Genomic DNA, 21,619 nt, shown 5'->3' with positions numbered 1-21,619 from the left:
CGGTCTAAGTTGCTAAAAAATGTGACTGACATGAAAAAAAAAAAAGGTTGACTATATAACCAGACAAAAGCCATAAGATTGCACCACATAGTTGTAACTTATTTGCAAGCCCGAACAACACAGCCACAAAAAAGGATGCCAGACATTGTAATTGGGCTTTTCGCGTCTAAAAATATATTGCTAACGTACACTAACTAGCAACTAACCGAAAACTCGTATGCCATGCTGTATATATCAAGCATTGTTTAATGTGGACAGTTCAGAAAACCATAATTATACTGTATTTGCTTTACACCGCTTAATATTGCGTAGTATTAAGTTTCTGCGGCAGCACAACAAATCTCGATAATATACTGTTGGCAAAGCTCTTGCAGAACGGCCGCCACGACGACTAAGCGTTTTCGTCTGCTAGCGGAAGCTCGTTGCGCCGCCAGTACCACCAAACCGGAAGCTGTCCCGGCGCCGTGTGACGAGTAGTCTGACGCGGGGAGTTTTGCAACTTACCTAATCTAGAAACGTTGCCAACCATAGCCTATGCACCAACTTACGTCGTGCCATTTCATTGTTCTGTTGATTCTATTGATGTGTTAGTTACTGCCTGTTCCGCCGCGGTGGTCTAGGGGCTAAGGTACTCGGCTGCTGACCTGCAGGTCGCGGGATCGAATCCCGGCTGCGGCGGCTGCATTTCCGATGGAGGCGGAAATGTTTTAGGTCCGTGTGCTCAGATTTGGGTGCACGTTAAAGAACCCCAGGTGGTCCAAATTCCTGGAGCCCTCCACTACGGCGTCTCTCATAATCATATGGTGATTTTGGGACGTTAAACCCCACATATCAATCACCATGTTGGTTACTGCCTATAGACGCGGAGTAATCATACACTGGCATTGTTGCGATTCTTACACAACCTTTTTGATTGTCATGTATGTAACCACCTGTGGTGTTGACGCACTCCGTCGCGCGTTTTGTTCAAACGGAGTGTCTAGCGTTTAACCAGTCTGTTTTGTATTGTTGTCACGCTGGACGTAACTATATCTTGTCTTATTTTTACGTCTGGACTTCACTTTAACGGCTTCTATTGTTACATCTAGACGTAACGCTAGACACTCCGTTGGCAAAAGCTAGTAGAGAGGGCACAGTCTACACGATGCCCAAATATGGTCACAAACGCACTGCACCGACGTTTCGCACATGTCACCAAGTTTCGCGCATGTCTGATGAACTTAGCCGACCTTGGCTTCCATGATTCTTCTGGCAGTTGGGTGAGGTTCGAAAAACCGGCTGCCAGTACACCTGTCAAAATTGCCTGACTGTGTTTGGGTAGGACAATGTAGTGGCATGCCAGCATTTCGTCAAAATATGCCACCCCATTCAGCCGATCCTACGGAGAAAGGGGGAAGGAGGAGTGGTCAACTAATGTCTCGTCCTCGAGGTGAACTCCCGCAAGGGCTACAGCAGATAGTGCCCTTTTCTTTCCTTCAACCCCACATTCCATTCCTGGTTGTTTGCTAGAAGCTGTGGCTTAGCTGCGCATATCCGGGGCTCCGCTTCTCTTCGCAAGATGCAGCCACAACCAGTTTGGCTTTAGCTTTCAGCCTGAACTGCAAATACCATGCTGGTTCCGAGATTTCCAGATTCTCGGTGACCTCGGAAATAGTCCAGCTGCCTCCTTGTTGGCAGCCTTGCTGGCAGCAAACACAATGGCCTTTCTTGAGTCGAGCTCACAATGGCCTCTCTTGGCTGGTGCGTTTTCTTTGCGCAAACCAGTCCCGAACCCCTCGTTCAGGTTTTGCGGAGAGGAAATCAACCCGTCTTGACGGCACACCCTTGCTTGGAATGCGTCGAAATATTTTTGTCCTGTTCACAAAGGTCGAAAAACTTCAATAATGATGACGGTCCTAACAACCTGAACAGTTTTATGATCCCAAAGGCGCTGGTCTGTGGATGGCGGAACAGGTTCGACAATGTTAACAGGTGAAGTCTGCGAGACAATGTAGTAGGGTCCCTGCTATTTTGAAACAAGCTTCGAGGAAAGGGCTATAGGGACAGCGGGAACCCAAAGCTACACAAAAGTGTCTGGAACAAAGTTAGGGTACGGCTGGTTATTGTCACGTCGAGATTTTGTCTCCATTGATCGATGGTTGTAAACGACTGGGCAAGCTTACAGCATTCCTCAGCGCGGCAAGTAGCTTCAGAAATAGGCGTAGACTCAGGGCAATCGGGTTGGTAGGGTAGAATCTTATCATGTGTGGTGGAAGGGTCTCGGCTATATAGCAGGAAATATGGCAAAAAGCCCATAGCCGGTGGAGCAGTGTTATATGCATACGTTACAAAAGGCGGAATGAGGTCCCAATTGGAGTGGTCTGAGGCAACATACTCAGATAGCATGTCCCCTAGAGTACGATTGAATCTTTCCGTTAATCCATTCGTCTGCGGATGATAGGCGGTGGTAGTTCAGATAGGCGGTGGTAGTTCAATACAGCATTCGGCAAGGAGTGCGTTGATGACTTCAGAGAGGAATACACTTTCTTTGTCGCTGAGAAGTTCACGTGGTGCACCGTGACGGAGAATGAAGTTCTGCAGGAGAAAAGATGGTACGTCGCATGCTGTGGCAGCAGGCGAAGCGGATGTTTCTGCGTATCTCGCCAAGTATTTGACAGCAACAACGATCCAACGGTTTCCGGAAGCCGTGATCATACAGATCGATTCCAACGTGGTCGAAAGGCGTGGCTGGGCAATGGATCGGCTGGATCGGACCAGAGGCGTGATGATGGTGAGCTTGGCATCATTGGCACTATGGGCACGACTGAATGTATTTGCATACAAAGGTGTACATGCCTCGCCAATAAAACCGGGAGGAAAGTTGAGGGTATGTTTTGAAGACGCCCGCATGTGCGCACTGAGGGTCAGCGTGGAAAGCTGAACATATTGCAGCACGAAGATGGCGAGGTATGATGAGTAACCACTTTCGGTCGTCAGACTTGTAATTCCTGCGATTAAGGAGGCCATCGCGGACCTCAAAGTGAGCCACTTGACAGCGCAACGTTCGAGAAGATGGATGAGTCGACGGGTCTGGAAGGAATCGCAAAAGAGTGCTGATCCAGTCATCTTTACGTTACTCAGATGCCATGTCGCAGTTTGCTTGAAACGCAACCGTTTCGTCCATGGCAGATAGACAGGCAGAGCTTTCCGATGACACAGGTGAACATGATAGGGCGTCGGCATCAGTGTGACGTCGGCCAGACTTGTAGACAACATGCATGTCAAACTCCTGCGGCCGCAAAGCCCAGCGAGCTAAACAGCCGGTGAGGTCTTACAATGTGGATAACCAGCAAAGCGCGTGGTGATCGGTGACTACGTCGAAAGGGTGACCATATAGGTACGGTCTAAATTTACCTAGAGCCAATATAATTGCCAGACACTCCTTCTCTGTCACAGAATAGTTCTTCTCCGCTTTGGTGAGGGTACGGCTTGCGTATGCGACTACGTACTTCTGGAATCCCGATTCGCGCTGCGTGAGCACGGCGCTGAGTCTAACACCGTTGGGATCGGTGTGTACCTCAATCAGAGCAGTTGGGTGGAAGTGACGCAAGATTGGCGGCGAGGTTAACAGGTGGCTCAACTTTTCGGAAGCATCATCACAGGCGCGTGACCAAGCGTACCTTTTCGAGTCACTGCGTAGAAGTTCAGTCAAAGGGGCGGTGATCATCGCGAAATTCCGAATAAAGCGGCGGAAATACGAGCAGAGGCCAAGAAAGCTGTGCAGATCCTTCAGAGATGCAGGGTAAAGGAACTATGCAACTGCCCGAAGCTTGGCGATGTCTGGAAGAATACCGTTTTTAGAGACAAGATGGCCGAAAATGGTGAGCTGACTTGCGCTGAAGCGACATTTGTTCAGGTTGAACTGAAGGCCGGCGTCAGTTAGGCACTGCAATACTTTATCTAGCCTGCAGAGATGCGTTGGAAAATCTGGTGAAAATATAACCACGTCATCAAAGTAGCACAGGCATGTTTTCCACTTCAGGCCACGCAAAAGATTGTCCATCATCCACTCGAATGTTGCGGGCGCGTTGGAAAGACCAAAAGGCATGACACAGAATTTGTAAAGGCCATCAGCTGTGACAATGGCTGTTTTAGGCTGATCTTCAGGTGCCAGAGGGACTTGCCAGTAGCCACTCCGTAGGTCAATAGAAGAGAAGTACTCTGTACCTTGGAGGCAGTCAAGGGCATCGTCAATTTTCGGTATGAACTAAACGTCCTTTCGAGTTATTTTTTTTAGACGAGGGTAGTCAACACACAAGTGAATTGACTTGTCCTTCTTCTTAATGAGAATGACTCGAGATGCCCAGGGGCTATTCGAAGGCTGGATGACGCCACGCTTAAGCACGTCAGCTACTTGGTCATGATTAACCTGGCGCTCGGCTGCGGACACGCGATAGGGTCTTTGACGCAGTGGCGCATTGGCACCCGTGTTGATGCGGTGACACAGCGGACGTGCGGCCGAGGGGAGTATGCTGGCAGTCAAAGGAAGAACCGAACTTGTCCAGCAGTCGTAGAAGCTGAGCACGTTGCAAAACGGTTAACATGTCGGCGATAGAGCTGCTCAGGCCTAGTAGTCTGCGGCGAAGAGGCACAGGTCACTCCGGCGACTTCGTGTTCGGTGGAAGGACCAGTCGGCATGTCGACAACTGCAGAGGGGTCGAAACTGTAAACCTGCCCGACGCACTCACCCCCGAAGTAGTGTTACAGGACATGACAAGAGGTTTGAGATGAGTACTCTGCTGAAGCCGTCATAAAGTTCTAGAAGGGCATAAGGTAGCAGCGAACACTTGCGGCGAATAAAAAGGGCAGATGGCGTGAAAAGAGCACTCGACTCGGCGAGCGAGTTGAAAGACACCATGGTAAGGGCAAAAGAGTGCGGCTGTATGATTACGTCTTCAGCAACAAATAGTTTGTCCCCGGTTTCAAGAGCATCATTTCACAGAGCGTCGCCAAACACTTCAAATGGCACCAAAGCGCGAGAGCAGACGATGATGGCCTTATTAGCAGAGAGAAAGTCCCAACCCAAAATTAGGTCATGGGAGCAAAACCCAACACTTGCAATTTGACGACATAGATGAGGCCATCAATCGCGATGCGAGGAGTACAGGCAGCGGCCAGCGTGACGTGCTCTGCGCTGGCTGTACGAAGTGATATACTTGCTAGTGGCGTCGTAACTTTTTTGAGCTAGCAGCAGAGTCTTCTACTGATCACTGAAACTTCGGCACCAGTGTCTCACAAAAGCGAGTGCAGCGACGCCGTGCACATATACGTCGAGAACATTCGTTTGTGAAGAGAGAGGCCTTGGTCTTTTCGTGGGCGACGCAGTTCATGTCTCTGGAACTGCGGCAATTAGTTTTTCCACTCCGGCGATGAAGGACGACAGCGCATCGGCAATGGCAAGCGGCGTCGAGGCGATGGCGAGCGGCGGTTAACAGGAAGGCGGTGGTCAGCGTACGATGACATCTGGTCGGGGGCTGAGAGCCTTAGAACGAAGGGCGCGGTGGCACATAAGGGGCAGGTTCAAAGCTCTGGTGGTAGACAGGGATGCGTCGGCCGCAGTATCGCGCTATGTGACCAGGTGGGCCATAGGCAAAGCATATTGGCGGCCGATTGTCGAGTGTACCCCCTTGTCCACTACTCTGGAGGCGCCTTGGCTGAGCGAACCGAGGAGTGGGTCGCGGCGGCACGGCTAATGGCAGTGACGTAAAAGCCTGAAGAGCTGGTCGAGCGGCATAGCTCGACCAGCTTCTGCATAGCTTCTGCATAGCTTAGAGGTGCATTTACCTCGGCACAGGCAACAGGGGTCGGCAACGGTGAAGTGTAACGGGCAGATGGCAGAGCCACGCAAACTTGCCTGGATGACCTGGCGAATGTCTGCTGGCAGAGGTGTCGGTGGTTGGCCGGCTGTTGATAGCAGCGATAGCTGATGGGCGACCTCAGCACGAACGAACTCTTTGATCTGCAATAGTAGGGACTCAAGGTCAGAGGTGGTGGTTAGGCTTGAGAGCATGTCATCCGGGACGTTAATGCATTCGTCGGAGCTCGTCGAAACTCTGACACAACTCGATGAGCTCAGAGACAGTGACAGGGTTATTCAAGAGCAGCATTTGAAAGGCGTCATCGGAAATGCCTTTCATGATATGTAGTACCTTGTCAGTTTCCCCCATCGTCGGGTCGACACGCCGGAAAAGGTCGAGGATGTCCTCGATGTAGCTAGTGATTGTCTCTCCAGTTTGTTGGGACCGGCTTCATAGGCCTTGTTCTGCACGAAGTTTGCGCACACCAGGGCGTCCAAAAACATCTGATATGCAGGCGTTAATGGTTGTTCAAGTGAGGATATCCGCCTCATTGTTTCTGTATTATAGCTTGGCAACATCCGTTAAATAAAACAACACGGTACCAAGCTTCTTGGGATCCTCCCATTTGTTAGTAGCGCTGGCTCGTTCATAAGAATCCAGCCATCCTCAACATCTTTCTCGTCGGTGCCGCTGAAGATGTCGGGTTCCCGCAAGAGCTGGCCACCGGGTCAGCCCCTGCGTGGCGAAGCCGGTGGGGGTGTGAAGACAGCGTCATCAGGCATGACGGATGGCAGCTTTCGGCTACACAGTTCCAGGACTGTGGAAGACCGCAGCGCTCTTCGCCAAAATATAATGTAAGTGCAAGGTCAAAAGCGGTAGCAGCGTCGGTACAAAAGCAGCAAGAGCTTGCCGAGTATACGGGCAGCGTCGCAGCAGCAACTAGGCAGTCTTAGCTCGCGCCAACATGTCGATGTCGCTGCAGTAGTGGGCATTCCTTTTCACAACAGGAACTTTTCCTGTAGAGTCTGTGTGTTAACTCGAGTCGTAGAGCTTCCCACTAAAAACTATGGCCTCAGTGACAATTCATTTTGTGTTCTGAGGTGATTTTTTCATGTTTCTACCATTACACCCCTAAAGATATATATATATAATGAGTCAGATGAATGTCTTTTTGTCGCTCAACAATAACCATTATCTATATTAATCTATATTTCATGTGTATGTGTCGTCCATCCACTGTCTAATGTGACGCAATCGCGCTGTGGTCAATACAAGCCTAAAACAGGCTATCAATACTCAGTATCAGTGCAAAATAAATGAGAGGTTCTGAAATAATGCAATATACATGATCAACCAAGATTTATTCACAATATTGTATCTAAAATCACAAACACCTCTATTTTAATACAATTACACGATTCCAAATCAGGCCCCGGGATTGATACAAATCGAGGCGCACAGCTTTACACAAGGACAGTCTTGAACACTGATCCAATCTTTAAGCCTTTCACTTTACACAAATAGGCGGGTTCGTTACGCCGCCTATTTTGAAGAAGCACCAAGTGCCTGGCCTCTTAAATAGAAATTTTCATGTGCGGCTTTAACTTACCTGCTGAATATATGAAATGCGAAACTTCAGACAAAGCATTTGACTGACACGCATGCTGTGCTTGTAACACACCAATACATTTTACCATGTGGTGTTCCATTGCGTGTATCTTAGTCTTAACACGGGCCTCGAGCATTTCGCCCACGTCAAACTGTGATTGCCGTGGCCGGGGTGCTGCTGGAGTTCAATTACGAAGCATGCATCTTGCAAAAACGATCATGTGCCATGTCGTGGGCGCATTGTGTGGGAATCACTAGTTAGTTATATAAATTCAGAGTGTCTACCAACCTGGAAAACGTGCGATTGTCAGCGAATTCGGACATGTCTGGAAAAGTGAGTGAACTCTCATATTTATGAAAAGCCTGTCCCGGTCACAGAAATTATAGCCAGATAATAAATCCCAGAGTGGAGGCAACTGAAACGTCGCGGCTGATCACCTTTGCAGCTTAAGAAGTAGTCTCTCTAATGCGTTGTCCAATTTTCTCCGAAGGCAGGAGCACAACAGCCATCCAGCCTGTGACAATTTTAAACGTGGGCTTGTGTGCATCCGCCTTTGAGAAGGAAACGCCGTAAAACTTTTGAAGTAAATTGTTCAATTTTCGTTTCGTGCTTAAAATGCTATCTTCTGACCTTTCTATCACCAAAACAAGAGCATTTAGAGAGTCCTATCATACGATAGACGAATCAGTGATGGCTTGGGTGAAGGAGCTACCCATTGTGAAAAAATGTATCACCATTACTGACAGGCAATTAGCAGCTGTCGTTGCATTCTTTCACTTAGTAGTGGTCATTTGGGGAAAATGTTTTACCCATTTTTTTTACGGCTCTGCAGAATAACGGTCATTTACTCAATCCTGTAGCGAGCGAATCGCATTAAGCCATGCAGCTTTATGTAGAATATTTTCCTTGAGGCATCTGGGTGCCGTCATGTTCGGCTGTGTAAGTCGATGTTTTCTTGTTTCTGCGTATTGCGACATGGATTGATAAGACCATGAAACGTTGTACGCACCAACCAAACTATTCCTATGCGTATACGTCTACCGTAACACTGTTTGTTTAGAGGTTGAAGGTTTAAAAGACAATGGTTAACAGCCCAGTATGGCGGCACTTAAACCTATCCGTAAGATAGTCTATATGTGGCAAGTGTACTGCAATGCCTTCATGTGCTTTTGCTTTCTTGTATTTTGTCATCAAAATAGTGAAATTGAATCTTTTTACCCGACGAATGTGATTGCTGCTTTGTTGCATATTTGTGATAGGCCGTTCATTGCAACTTTTTTGTCAGTGTGCTTGTTCTTGGAAATTTCGGCTGGCTTACTGCATGCATCTGTGCGGCTGAACTTTCTTTGCTGTTTCAGGCGTTCTGTGCTATCCACAGAGTACTGCACAGGTTACTTGAAAACAGAGAGATAAAACTTAGTTTTCTGCAAGTTAAAACATTAAAAGCAGTCTACAGGAATACAAAATCTTCCTTCTCCAGTTTTTTACGTGGACATCAGAGGCCTTGCAGTCTCAAGTATTGAATGTACATTATGCACAATCCGTTGCACTTTCACTACTCCAACCTTGCTAAACATATAAAAAAAAACTAACAAAACACTTGATCTCATTGGCTTGCTTCAGCTTTCACCAATTTGGGGGCCTGAATTTTTTCATGGTACTATAGGGTTACTTTGGACAGCATTGACCCTCACTGTCCTTAGAGCACCTTTGTGCATGTAGTAGAATGTAACGAGATCATTTCAGTATATCTTAGTGTTTCAATTAAGTTTTCTTCACTAATTGTTCAAATATTTTATATACCATAAGGTCACCGAAAGGAAATCCTTGTACTCGGGAGCGACAAAGACAGTGCCGCTGTACCAAGCTGCATAGGTGTACATTTTGTAAAAATAATAAGAGCTTGATTTCGGAATTTACATACATGTGCTTTATGCTTCGTGGCATTCTGGAGCACTAGGTGCAAGCATTATCGCAATCTGCCTTTTTCACGATGCCTTTGCACATGCTCCCTTCTCTAGCGGAAAAGTCGCGAAACACCTGCTGGTATCAGAGGCCTTCGTTGTAGCAATGCCAGTTCTCCTGGCCCCTACCAAAACACCAGAGCGCAGCACAGGAAAATGGAAAGCACGAATCGCGGTTATTGGGACTCTCCCAATGCAGTCTTGTTATTGGTGTTGTGGGTTCATGTAAAGTGCGATTGCGATGCTGTTCTAACAGGCTCTGTGCTCCGTGTGAGAAAGAAAAGCTTCCAAGACTGATTATGCAGTGCGAAAAGTATAAGTCGCAGCACAAGGCAAGGGACGAAGGGGAGCGCTTTCTTCCAAAAAATCTATTTAGAAGAGCATACACATATATTTTCTCGAAATGCACATATAAACTTCCTTTGTGCCGTGTCTTACATTTATGCGCAACCTCATCCGTCATCTATTATCAATACGCCCAGCATTGTACTCTTGTCAGCTTTCTAGAGTTCACACAGTGATCGCACTCCTAAAGAGTGGGGAATAAAAGGGTGTGTGTTGTATTAATCGAGAAAAACTACAAATGTCGCTGCAGTGCGAATGGTGGCACCGAAACGAGGGCATGACATGTGATGTGGAGTTGAGATTTATTGTGGATATTTTCAAACCCGTTTCTCACCACCCTAACTACGGTTGTGCAAGGCAGTGTATGCACCCCACTTTGCAAACATTATATGCCCATTCCAAGGGCACGCAAGAGCGAAGACAGCTGGTCATCGAATGCACACTTGATGCATATTTTCATATCTCTGCATGCAGGTTGTGATATCTCAGAAAAGAGAGATTCTCTGTTATGCATTTGCTCACTTCTGTTTGCCTTGTTCCATTATGCAAGCATTCTGAAGTCCAGTCGTTGCAGTATTGAGTGACGTCTATGTCTGTGTTCCTGTGGAAGCATCTGCCAAGCTCATTAAATATTCCAAAAATATTCCTGGATTATGTGGGTTCACTAAACCTCTAAACCTCATTTCGTATGCCAGTTTAGCACATTGGTGTATCTATTGAGGCTATGCATTTTTCGTTGAAACAAACTTCCGATGATTTTGTTTGGTAAATGAGGACAGCTTCACAGAATGTTCTAAAGAAACCTAACCAATATTGCTGTTGTATTTAAGCCTTTACTGCCGAGTATCGGGAATGTGCGACATACGAAAAATTTTGAGCAAGCAAGTCCTGAAATGCGTGTTATCTTTAATGCCAGCTGTCAAGTACTGATGGGGATTGCTTACTTATGAAACAGCGCATCGAGAGAAGGCACAAAAGGAATGAAAGCAACACAGCTGTGCCTTGTGTTTGTGCACTGCGTTTTAAGTACTTAACATGAACTATCACCAACTCATTTAGCTTTTAAGGTTACTGAACTTCACGAGAAATGCAGCTTTTGATTTCAAATATCTGGCGCGTCTTGTCTAAGGTATAATTTTTACTTTGTTTGGCAGTATCATAGTTCAGGCTTTAAAGGGTTAAATTTAGGTGGGTCCACCTATATTAATACTACAAATGATTTTTTTTCCCTGTTTTCATTAAGATTGCTACAAGGCTTGGTATCTATAAATTTGCTATATAACGTTGTGTATTTAGTGCATGAAAGACCTCTAATTATTTAATCATACCTTTTGAAGACGTTTCAGTGTACTCAGTTACGGGGCACACAAAGGTCACTGTAATCATTGCACAGCCTCCGTTTGCAAAAAGGGCACGCTTTTTAGGCTCAGCAAAGTAACAACTGAGACGCTTCTTCGCGTTCGTCTTACCTGTGAGTACGTTTCGTATGTCATTTGTGCATGAGAAATGTGAGGCAGGTTTCGATCTGCTTGCCATTCTGCACGTGACCTTCCAATTTGTTGCCATCGTGTTCATTGCTTTGCCTTTGCGGCAAAGCTGTGACATTTGTTGCTAAATGATATGATCCAATTATTTTCCCATTCTATGCGTATGCTTTTGTTACCTCTTTGTTCACTACATGCAATCTTGTTCTGAGCTTGTTCTTTCCCCTTTTATTACAAAAGCTTTTTATTGCCTTATTGCATGCATGCACACATTGTTTAAGCTTTTAACAATTTATCACAAAATTAGTTCTGTAAGTACATTTTGTTGCATCAAATAGCTTCTCATGCTTTGTGAATGTTTTGCATTTCAGTGATACGCCACAGTGATGTGGCGGTGACGGTGCTCAGCTCCTGACCCAAAGGTCGCGGTTCGACCCCGGCGGCCCCAGTCATATTTCAAAGGAGGCGAAATGGTCGAGCTTTGTGTACTGTGTCATGTCGGGGCACGTTAAACAACACCACGTAGTCGAAACTTTCGGACCCTCCTTCACGGTGTCCCTCCTGATGTAAAACACCAGGATATTTATTATTAATATTATTGTTATTGTTGTATGTCAGTGCTTACACTAAAATAATATAAAACCGTTAGCATACTAAGTTTAGAGTTGCAATAGAAGTTGAGTGACCAAATATGCTCAATCACTTGTTATTGCCATAGGATCTGGTTTCATTGGTGCGTTGCCAATACTCACTGAAAAATGGTTTGTGATTCTGCTACATTTTTTTTTCGCGATGTCATTTATTAAAATCTGGCATACTACTCTTGCCTCAACTGTAGTGCTAAAGAGACGAGTTGTTCTTTTCCAGTTCCCCTTATTCATGTTGTTTCTTTAAGCTTTTGTGATCACAGACTGTGTTAGTCAGCACCACCACTGTCATTTAATTTCTTTGACTGTTAAAGACTACGGCAACAGTGGTGGCATTTTAGTAGGGGCAAAATACCTAAACAATTCTCTACTATCGAGCTCAGTATGAGCTACGCTGCAAGCGTCAAGTGCATTGTAAGGTTAGAAAATGGTATCACTCGTGACATGATTTCGAGATATGAGGGCAGAGATTGGCTGTTTCTGCAAATATGCATTGCCTCAGTTTGTTTTCACGCTCACCCCCGTTTTGCGCTTTGGTAGTGTCTTCTTTGTAAATGACAATTTCGAGAGCGTAAGCAAGCAAATGAGGGCTGTGCACTCACGGGTGCAGACAAACTTTCCCCAAATTTGTCGAAAATATGTCATGACCGGCACCACGCTACTACCTTGCTGTGCACTTGGCCACGTGATCATGTGCTGTAGCCCATACCGAGTGCCATAGTATGTACTTGGGTTCATGTTCTGATTAGGAGAACCCTGGTTTGCTGAAAGTAAATTAAGATTTTCTTACTGCGACCTGACTCACAGTCGTAGGGCTCTGTTGTTTTGTATAACCCTCCGATTAAAATTTATTCTCTTTTCAAATCAAAAGCAGCACTCAAATAACCTGCCTTGTTTTATTTGTGCAGTGTGTGAGTGTTTCATCCCTCCTGCTACCACGAATGCAGCCAAGTTGCGTGGGGATGCCCTCATTGCTGTGATTCGTGTGACTTCGAGACTGATAAGTAGTATAACCTGATACAACACACGAGGATTCATACGGGCGAGCAACCTTAAAGATCCCACCTGTTTCTCCCATACTTCTCAATGAAGACCACATTGAACACTCACCTGCGTACGCACAACCGTATAAATGCCACCTGTGCCCTCGAGCCTTCTCACATAAGATTAGCCAGAAAGACCACCTACTTACCCAAGTGAACAAGCGACCACATAAGTGCCACCTGTACCCCCAGAGCTTCTCAAGAATAAGCACACTGACAGAGCATGTGCGCATCCACACTGGCGAACGACCGTACAATGCTCTTTTTACACCCAAATGCACCGGCCACACTTGAATGCCTTGGTACTTTTGCTACAGCTAAGCACCGTTTCCAAGTTTTGAGAACAGTAGCAGTGTGCATGCACACATATGAGCTCCGATTTATTTATACTAATTGAACTTTCTTCTTCTGCCATTGCCATTTTATTTGTCATTTTAGTTGGAACAAATGTATCCGTGTTCTGTGATATTGTCACTAATATATTTGTTGTTGTTAGCAGACGCATTGGGCTACTATTATATAAATCACGATTGCTCTATATCTCGCACTGTAAATACAGTTTTATTGTTGGGTAAATATTTACTGATATATTTGTGGAATGGCGCTTTTTGTTCATGACTGTCTTTGTTACCGCTAAACTTATGGGAGGTGCCTTCTGTTTTGTTGCTTGCAAAATGATATGATGGAAATTTTTCTCATTTTATGCTTTTGTTATCTTTTTATTGATTAGATTTAAGCTTTTTTGAGCCTTTCTTTTTTCCTTTTATTATGTTGTAAGTTTCTCATTTGTGTTCTTGCACACACGCAGTTTGCATCGTTTGTGCATTGAACAGTGTCACATAATTTGTTCTGTATGTACGTTTTATTGCATCAAATAGTTTACCATGCTCTGTGATTCTTTTAGATTTTTTTTTGTATTTCAGTGCTCACCTTAAACTTGTTCTAGATCATTAGCGTATAAAGTTGAGTGTTGCATTGAAAGTTGAGTGGTACAATATTCCCCATCACTTGTTATTGTCATTGAAAATGTTTTTTGTTCATGCATTATCAATAATAATCTCTGAGAAGGGGTTTGTGATTGGGCTACATGTTTCTTTTTTACTGGGTCATTGTTTAAAATTTAGGCATACCTCCTTCTTTCAAGTATAGTGCTGAAGAGATATGCGATTCACCGGGAGTGCTTGGCCAAGAGTCCCGTAAGGTCATGTCATGATCGTGTCATGATCGAACCACGAAGTGGTATCGATCATGACATGATTTCGAGTTGTCAGGCTCTTCCTGTGAGTGCACGGCACCTACTCTTGCTTTTACGCTTGCCCTCGTTTGGCCTTTGGTGGTATCAGTATCCCGAGTTATAACATTGGGGGGTGTAAAGAAGCCAGTGGGGGGTGATACACACTCACAGCTGCTGCCCTTTACAGATAACTGAAATTATGCCATGATCGAAGCCACTGTATGGTGTTGAGGAAAGGACGAGCTGCCGTCGACCTCTTCTTTACTACGAATACTGATGTAGTCCCAATCATGATAATATCGCTACTCCTCGCCTTCTGCACAATTCTCAACATACAGTCTTACCGTACGCTCGGCCACGTGCTGGCGTGGTGTTGCTCATGCTGTGCATGATTGTAATTGGATTTACACTCACGTGATATAAACACTGCGTGCCTAGAAATTCACTGATATTTTCCTTCTGTGACATGACTTATAGTCGTAAAGCTCTATTGCCTTGCAAAACCCCGATGGTACGATTAATTTTTTTTAATGTTAAGAGTAATGCATGAATACCGTGTCTTTTCTTTGTGCAGCTTCAGGGTCTTTCGTCCTTCCTTCAACCATGGATACTGACAAGTCTCGTCGGGAACGCCACCACCTCTGTGAATCATGCGGCTACGAGACTACTAAGTTTTGTGACCTGAAACGACACATTAGGATTCATACAGGCGAACGTCCGTTTAAATGCCACCTGTGTCCTCAAGCCTTCTCCCGAAAAAGCATCTTTAACAATCACCTGCGCTACCACACAGGCGAGCGACCGTATGAATGTCGTCTGTGTTTCAAAAGCTTCACAGACAGGGCGACATTGTTCAACCACGAATTTACCCACACGAGCGAGCGACCACATAAATGTCACGTGTGCCCCCAGAGCTTCGCGAGAAAAAAGGCACTGAAAGTGCATTTGCGCATCCACACGGATGAACGACCGTATCAATGCACTTTATGCCCCCAGATGTTTAAGCAGCAAGCACATCTCAAAAAACACATGCTAGTGCATTCACGCAAGTGATCATTCCAGCACAATTTCTTCTATATGATCCTTTTTTTTTTTGGTAAAGGCACATTTTTAGGCGATTCCAGGGCACTATGGTGTTGTCGGGATGCGTAGAACAAGATCAGACTTTTTTTTAGTTAGCAAGAATGTTTCAGTATTCATTATTGCTTCACTAGGCTGTTCTTCACTAACTGTTAAAATACTTTGTTTTTAATAAGTTCTTTGGAAAAAAGTCCTTGTATTTGGCATGGTGAGTGATGAGGATGGCATCGTTAAACCACCAAGCTGTGCAGGTGTACAGGGGAGGGTTCATAAGTTCCCAGGCTATTGTCCATTGTATTTCTATAGAAGTGTGGCCTGGGAACTTTTGACCTGGATTGTACATTCTGTAAGTATCAAAGAGCATGATTTTGAAATTTACGTGTGCTTTATGCTTTGCGGCATTATGTATCGCTGGGTAGAAGCAATGATGGGATTGAAGCTGATGGGACGCTTTCTTTGGTAAAGAGAGTTCATATAAAGTGGTATAGCCATGCAGTCCTAACACACTCTTGCTCACTGTGGGAAAGAAAAGCTTCCAAGAGTTCATGCAGTGATCACACTCTTGAATAGCAAGGAATAGACAGGTGTGTTTATGTGAATAGAGGAAAGTTGTGATCACTGCACTGGGAATGGTGGTGGCAAAGTAGTGCGTTGCTTGTTACGTGGAGTAGAAAATAATTATGGGTCTTCCTAAACCTGTTTCTTCTGATCCTAGCTTGGTCATGCAAGGCAGTACATGCACCCCACTTTACAGATATTATGTCCCCCATCAAAGGGCTACAGAAGCGAAGATTGCTGATCATTTGATGCCCACTTCAAGCACATTGACTTATTTCCGTGTTCATCTTGTGATAGTATACCAGATATGAGAGAGTTTCTGCTATACATTAACCCATTTCTGTTTGCGTTTTCCCATCATGCAAGCATTCTGAAATCCAGTCATCGTAGTCAGCGATGTCCAATGTTTTTTTTTTTTCGTGCAGAAGCATCTACCAAGCTCTCTGAATAATAAGGCAACGATTTCTGCAATACATAGATTAGGTAAACCTGCAAACCTTATTTCGCCTATAAGTTTAATAGCATGGTTCATTTATTAAGGCTTTGCCTTTTCTGTTAAAACAGAGTCTTTCAATGCTTTCACTTGTTGAGCTTCGGGATAGCTTCAGAAAACATTCAAGTGTAACCTAAGCAATTTCGCTGTCATACTCAAATGTGAGTGAGGTATCTATGCGTTTGTATGAATTTAGCTGGAAATTGTTATTTTTTCTTTTCACTAAGATCACTGCAAGACATATCATCATTAAATATATTGTATAACTGTGTTTCTAGTGCATGGAACAGCACTAATTTTTTTAGAAATACTTTTTAAGAACTTGTTTTGGTATACCCAATCATAGTGAATGCTTAATGTTAGATATCAAACTGAGACATTGTCATCTCTGTTAACATTCTTGGAATAAAATGTTTACATGCAAAGGATTCATGCATGTAAAGTTAGTAGTTGCATGTAAGGAGTTGCACGGGTGAATCGCACAGCCCACTAAACAAGTGTGACAGTATGTGGTTCTTTTTTTTCGTGTGACAATAGAGCTTTTTGTAGAAGTGTATGTGCCGATAGGAACCAACTCGGATGCCTTAGTAATTGTTTTTAAGTTTTTTTAGAACATTATCAGTGTCCAAAAGCACATGCGAGCTCTGAATTTTTTATGATAACGGAAGTTTCTTTTTCTGTGCTGGCCATTTCATTTGATGCTTCAATTGAAAAAATGTTGCTGACCGTGTTGTGTGTTCTTGTCACTACATTGCTTTTTATATGTCATTGTATATGGCTTTTTGTTAACGAAGACATTGCACTACTGTCGTGTAACTTCAGGTTCACATAATGATTCTTTTGCTCTCTAATTTTGCTTTACAAGCTTGTAAGTATTTACGAATTTATTGGTAAAGTGGCACTTTCTGTTTATTACACTGTTACTCATAAACTTGGGTCTGGTGCCTTCTGTACTGTTTCCTGATGAATGATAATGATTAGTATTCTCTCATTTTACACTCATGCTCTTGTTATCTCTTCATTCTCTACAAGCAAGTTTTTTGGGAGATTACTTTTTATATTTCCTGTTATTACGTTTTAGCTTTCTCTTATTGTACTCTTGCACTTAGGCACTGTCCAACAATTAATCATTCAACAGTCGGTCACACGATTACTTTTGTAGGTACATTTCATAGCACCGAATACTAGTACGTATATGTCCTTTTTGAATATTTTGTTTTTCCTTGTGTTTTAGTTCTCGCAATAAAATTATAAGAACGTTAGCTTATGCCACATAGTACTGCATTGGAAGTTGAGTGATCTAGTATGTTCTGTCACTTGTTCTGTTGTCATATTATGTGTTTTTGTTTGTGCATTACTAATAATAATCAATGAAAAATGGTGTGTGATTCTTCTACATGTTTTTTTGCTCTCTCATTTTTTTCGCTAGTCTGAGGATACTAGTCTGAGAGCAGGCCAGCAATAGCCACTTTCTTGCTTGCCATGACACGAGTGGTCTTTAATCTCAGTTGCTTGATTTTCCTCTATGATGCCTGCATGTGTAAGAGACACGTGATTTTTTTAGCTTTTCTGAACTCTTAGGTGCTAGCTGTCCTCCGGGTTTTTTAGATAGTAGTTTCACGCATGCGTTCCAGTGCTAGGTGTAGGTTAAAATAGGTTAAAACCTGGCCTTTTCTGTGAAAGAACATTAGTTCGAGGTGAGCGCTCGTCTGTCTTACTCTGAATCTCGTTTCTTGTCTGTTTACGTGCTCGTAATAACACTATATTCAACTACAAGCTCGCCCAAGTTTCAGTGCTTTTGTATACTCCTCTTCTTTCATCTATAGTACGTGAAAGACATGTTGTTCTTCAGTTCTACTAATGCATGTTCTTTAGCAGCATACTTCCTGGTATTCGGTCATTAAAATCACTTTCATTTCAAGGTATATTTATTTGTATTGTAGGAAGACGTCATGCAGAATACATTTTCTTGGTAAGGGTATGATATATATTTGTGTGTGTGTGTGTGTGCGTGTGTCACTTGGTGTCTATCAGCAGCACTCTCGTTTCGTTTTTTTTCACTGCTTATCTATGGCTACAGTGACGACATTGAAATAAAGGTGAAATAACACAACGCTTGGGTACTGTCGGGCTCTGTATATGCGACACCCGGGGAGGACTTGACCAAGCGTACTGTAAAGTTACATGCCGTTATCAATCGTGACATGATTTTGTGTTGTCAGGCTCTATCTGTGAGTGCGCAGCACTTGCACTTGTTTTCAGGCTAGCCCTCGTTTTGCTTTTTTCTGGTATCAACTTTGCATATGGTAACTTTGGGGGTGTAACTAAGCGAGTGGGGTTGATGCAGACACACAGGTGCTGCCAACCCCTCCCCAGATAACTCGAAAATATGCTGTGATCGATGCCACTGTACATTTTTTTAGTGCCCTTGGGCACGTGTTGCTTATACTGAGCACGATAGCACTTGGGCTTACGTTTACATTATCAAAACTCTAGGTGGATAGAAATTAACTGAGACTTGCCTGCTGTGACATCACTTAGAGTCTTAAAGCTCCCTTGGTTTGTAAAACTATAATAGTATAATTACCTTTTTGAATATGAAGAGTTATGCATGATTGACTAACGTGCCTTTTTTTTTTTCTTTGTGCAGCTTCAGGGTCCTTCCCTCCTCCTGCCACCATGGATGTGAACAAGTTATATCGGGGATGCCGTCTGCGCTGTGATTTGTGTGATTACAAGACAGACTATCCTTCTTACCTGAAACGACACATTATGATTCATACAGGCGAACGTCCGTTTAAATGCCACCTGTGTCCTCAAGCCTTCTCCCGAAAAGGCCACTTTAACGTTCACCTGCGCTACCACACAGGAGAGCGACCGTATGAATGTCGTCTGTGTTTTAAAAGATTCACACACAGGTCCACATTGACCTACCACCAGCTTACCCACACGGGCGAGCGACCACATAAATGTCACCTGTGCCCCCAGAGCTTCGCTAGAAAAAAGGATCTGAAAGAGCATTTGCGCATCCACACGGGTGAACGACCGTATCAATGCACTTTATGCCCCCAGATGTTTAAGCAGCAAGCACATCTCAAAACACACATGCTAATGCATTCACGCAAGTGATTATTCCAGCACAATTTCTTCTGTATGATCCTTTTTTTTTTGGTAAAGGCACATTTTTAGGCGATTCCAGAGCACTGTGGTGTTGTCGGGATGCATAGAACAAGATCAGACTTTTTTTTTAGTTAGCAAGAATGTTTGAGTATTTATTAATGCTTCACTAGGCTGTTCTTCACTAACTGTTAAAATACTTTGTTTGTAATAAGTTCTTTGGAAAAAAGTCTTTGTATTTGTCATGGGGAGTGATGAAGACGGCATCGATAAACCACCAAGCTGTGCAGGTGTACTGGGGAGGGTTCATAAGTTCCCAGGCTATTGTCCAATGTATTTCTATAGAAGTGTGGCCTGGGAACTTTTGACCTGGATTGTACATTCTGTAAGTATCAAAGAGCATGATTTTGAAATTTACGTGTGCTTTATGCTTCGCGGCATTCTGTATCGCTGGGTAGAAGCAATGATGGGATTGAAGCTGATAAGACGCTTTCTTTGGTAAAGAGAGTTCATATATAGTGGTATTGCCATGCAGTCCTAACATGCTCTCGCTCACTGTGGGAAAAAAAAGCTTCCAAGAGTTCATGCAGTGATCACTCTTGAAGAGTGGGGAATAGACGGGTCTGTTCAGTACAGGTACTCGCTAAGAGCAGAGTACCTGTTCTGCAGTGACACTCTGAATTCCTGTACTTTCCCTCTCAGTTCTAGCTCATTGATTGGCTTCTTGCGTATCAGTTTCTGTCGTTCCTTCTTCAAGTCTAGGCGGATTCGAGCCCGTACCATTCTATGGTCACTGCATCTTATCTTGCCAACCACTTCCACATCCTGCACGACTCCTGGGTGTGCAGTCATTACAAAGTCTATTTCGTTCTTATTTACGCCATTAGGGCTCCTCCATGTCCACTTGCGGTTTTCTCGTTTTCGGTAGAAGGTATTCAAAATCCGTAAATTATTGCGTTCTGCGAAATCTACTAGTAGCTCTCCTCTGGCGTTTCTAGTGCCGATGCCATAATCTCCTACTGCCTGGTCTCCAGCCTGCTTCTTCCCTACCTTTGCATTGAAGTCGCCCATTACTATAGTATACTGTGTTTTCACCTTACTCATTGCCGATTCCACGTCTTCATAGAAGCTTTCAACTGAAGCGTCATCATGGCTGGATGTAGGCGCGTAAGCCTGTACTACCTTCATTTTGTATCTTTTATTCAGTTTAATTACAATGCCTACCACCCTTTCATTAATTCTAATTATTCCCGTACTGCTAGCATATCAGAAATGAAATCTAACCTTGACCTGCCCAATTTAACTGTCCGGAGGAAACTGGCGCGACTGCATTTTTTTCATAAGGTATTTTTTCACAATCCATTAATGAAGCGAGACCTCATTTTACAACCGTCATATCACTCATGGCGCATTGATCACCAGCATAAGGTTGCCATTCCGTTTTGCTGCACCAAATTCTTTTCAGCAGCCTTCTTACCGAAAACAGCCGTCGATTGGAACCCCCTTCCCTCTTCCGTTGTAACAATAACAGACCCTTTGTTATTCAAGACTGCAATTTCTCAGCAATGCTTGTAACTATACGCAGTTTCCATTATCTATCTTTGTCTTGTATGTGCTTGAATTCTTATACATTTTAGTTGACTTATGTTGCCTTCCTGATTTGCGCATCTGACACTTGTTTCTTTATTTTGTCTTTTTTTTTCTTGTGTGTTATAAATGTTGTACCCACCCCCTCTGTAATGCCCTACGGGCCCTGAGGGTATTCTAATAAATAAATAAGTAAATAAATGCTATAGTAATCCTCTATGTTGCCAGCTATGTTTCTGTGAATTAGGAACCCTACTCCCAGTTCTCTTCTGTCTGCCAAGCCCCGATAGCAAATGACGTGCCCATTCTGTAGCACAGTATAGGCCTCATCTGTCCTCCTAACCTCACTCAGCCCTATTATATCCCATTTAATGCCTTCTAGCTTGTCGAATAATACAGCTAGACTTCCCTCACTAGATAACGTTCTAACGTTAAACGTTGCTAAGTTCCAATGGTGGCCTGTCCGTATCCAGAGATTCCTAGCATCCTCTGTTGCTTTGCAGATCTGACCGCCGCCGTGGTCAGTTGCTTCGCAGCTGGTGGGGACTGAGGGCCGTGAGTTAATTGACGAATGCCTACGGGAGGGGGTGGCCAGATACTGCACCAGGGTGGCCAATCCTT

At 44.1% G+C, this 21,619-nt stretch overlaps 1 protein-coding gene across 1 annotated transcript in view; it reads left to right on the top strand.

The window, feature by feature from the left end:
- Positions 1-21,217, top strand: part of LOC142766111 (uncharacterized) — a 37,373-nt gene extending 16,156 nt beyond the window's left edge. Inside the window, exons 3-4 of the mRNA XM_075867960.1 lie at positions 16,227-16,284; positions 18,945-21,217. Of these exons, the coding sequence (XP_075724075.1) occupies positions 16,227-16,284; positions 18,945-19,423 (537 nt within the window). The 3' untranslated portion in view covers positions 19,424-21,217. The remainder of the gene's footprint in view (positions 1-16,226; positions 16,285-18,944) is intronic.
- The last annotated feature ends 402 nt before the right edge of the window (positions 21,218-21,619 follow it).

This window comes from Rhipicephalus microplus, chromosome 6 (assembly GCF_043290135.1).
Source record: "Rhipicephalus microplus isolate Deutch F79 chromosome 6, USDA_Rmic, whole genome shotgun sequence".
In the NCBI taxonomy this organism is placed as follows: Eukaryota; Metazoa; Arthropoda; class Arachnida; order Ixodida; family Ixodidae; genus Rhipicephalus; species Rhipicephalus microplus.
Note: the sequence above shows the minus strand (reverse complement) of the source record. Positions and strands in the feature narration are given on the sequence as shown.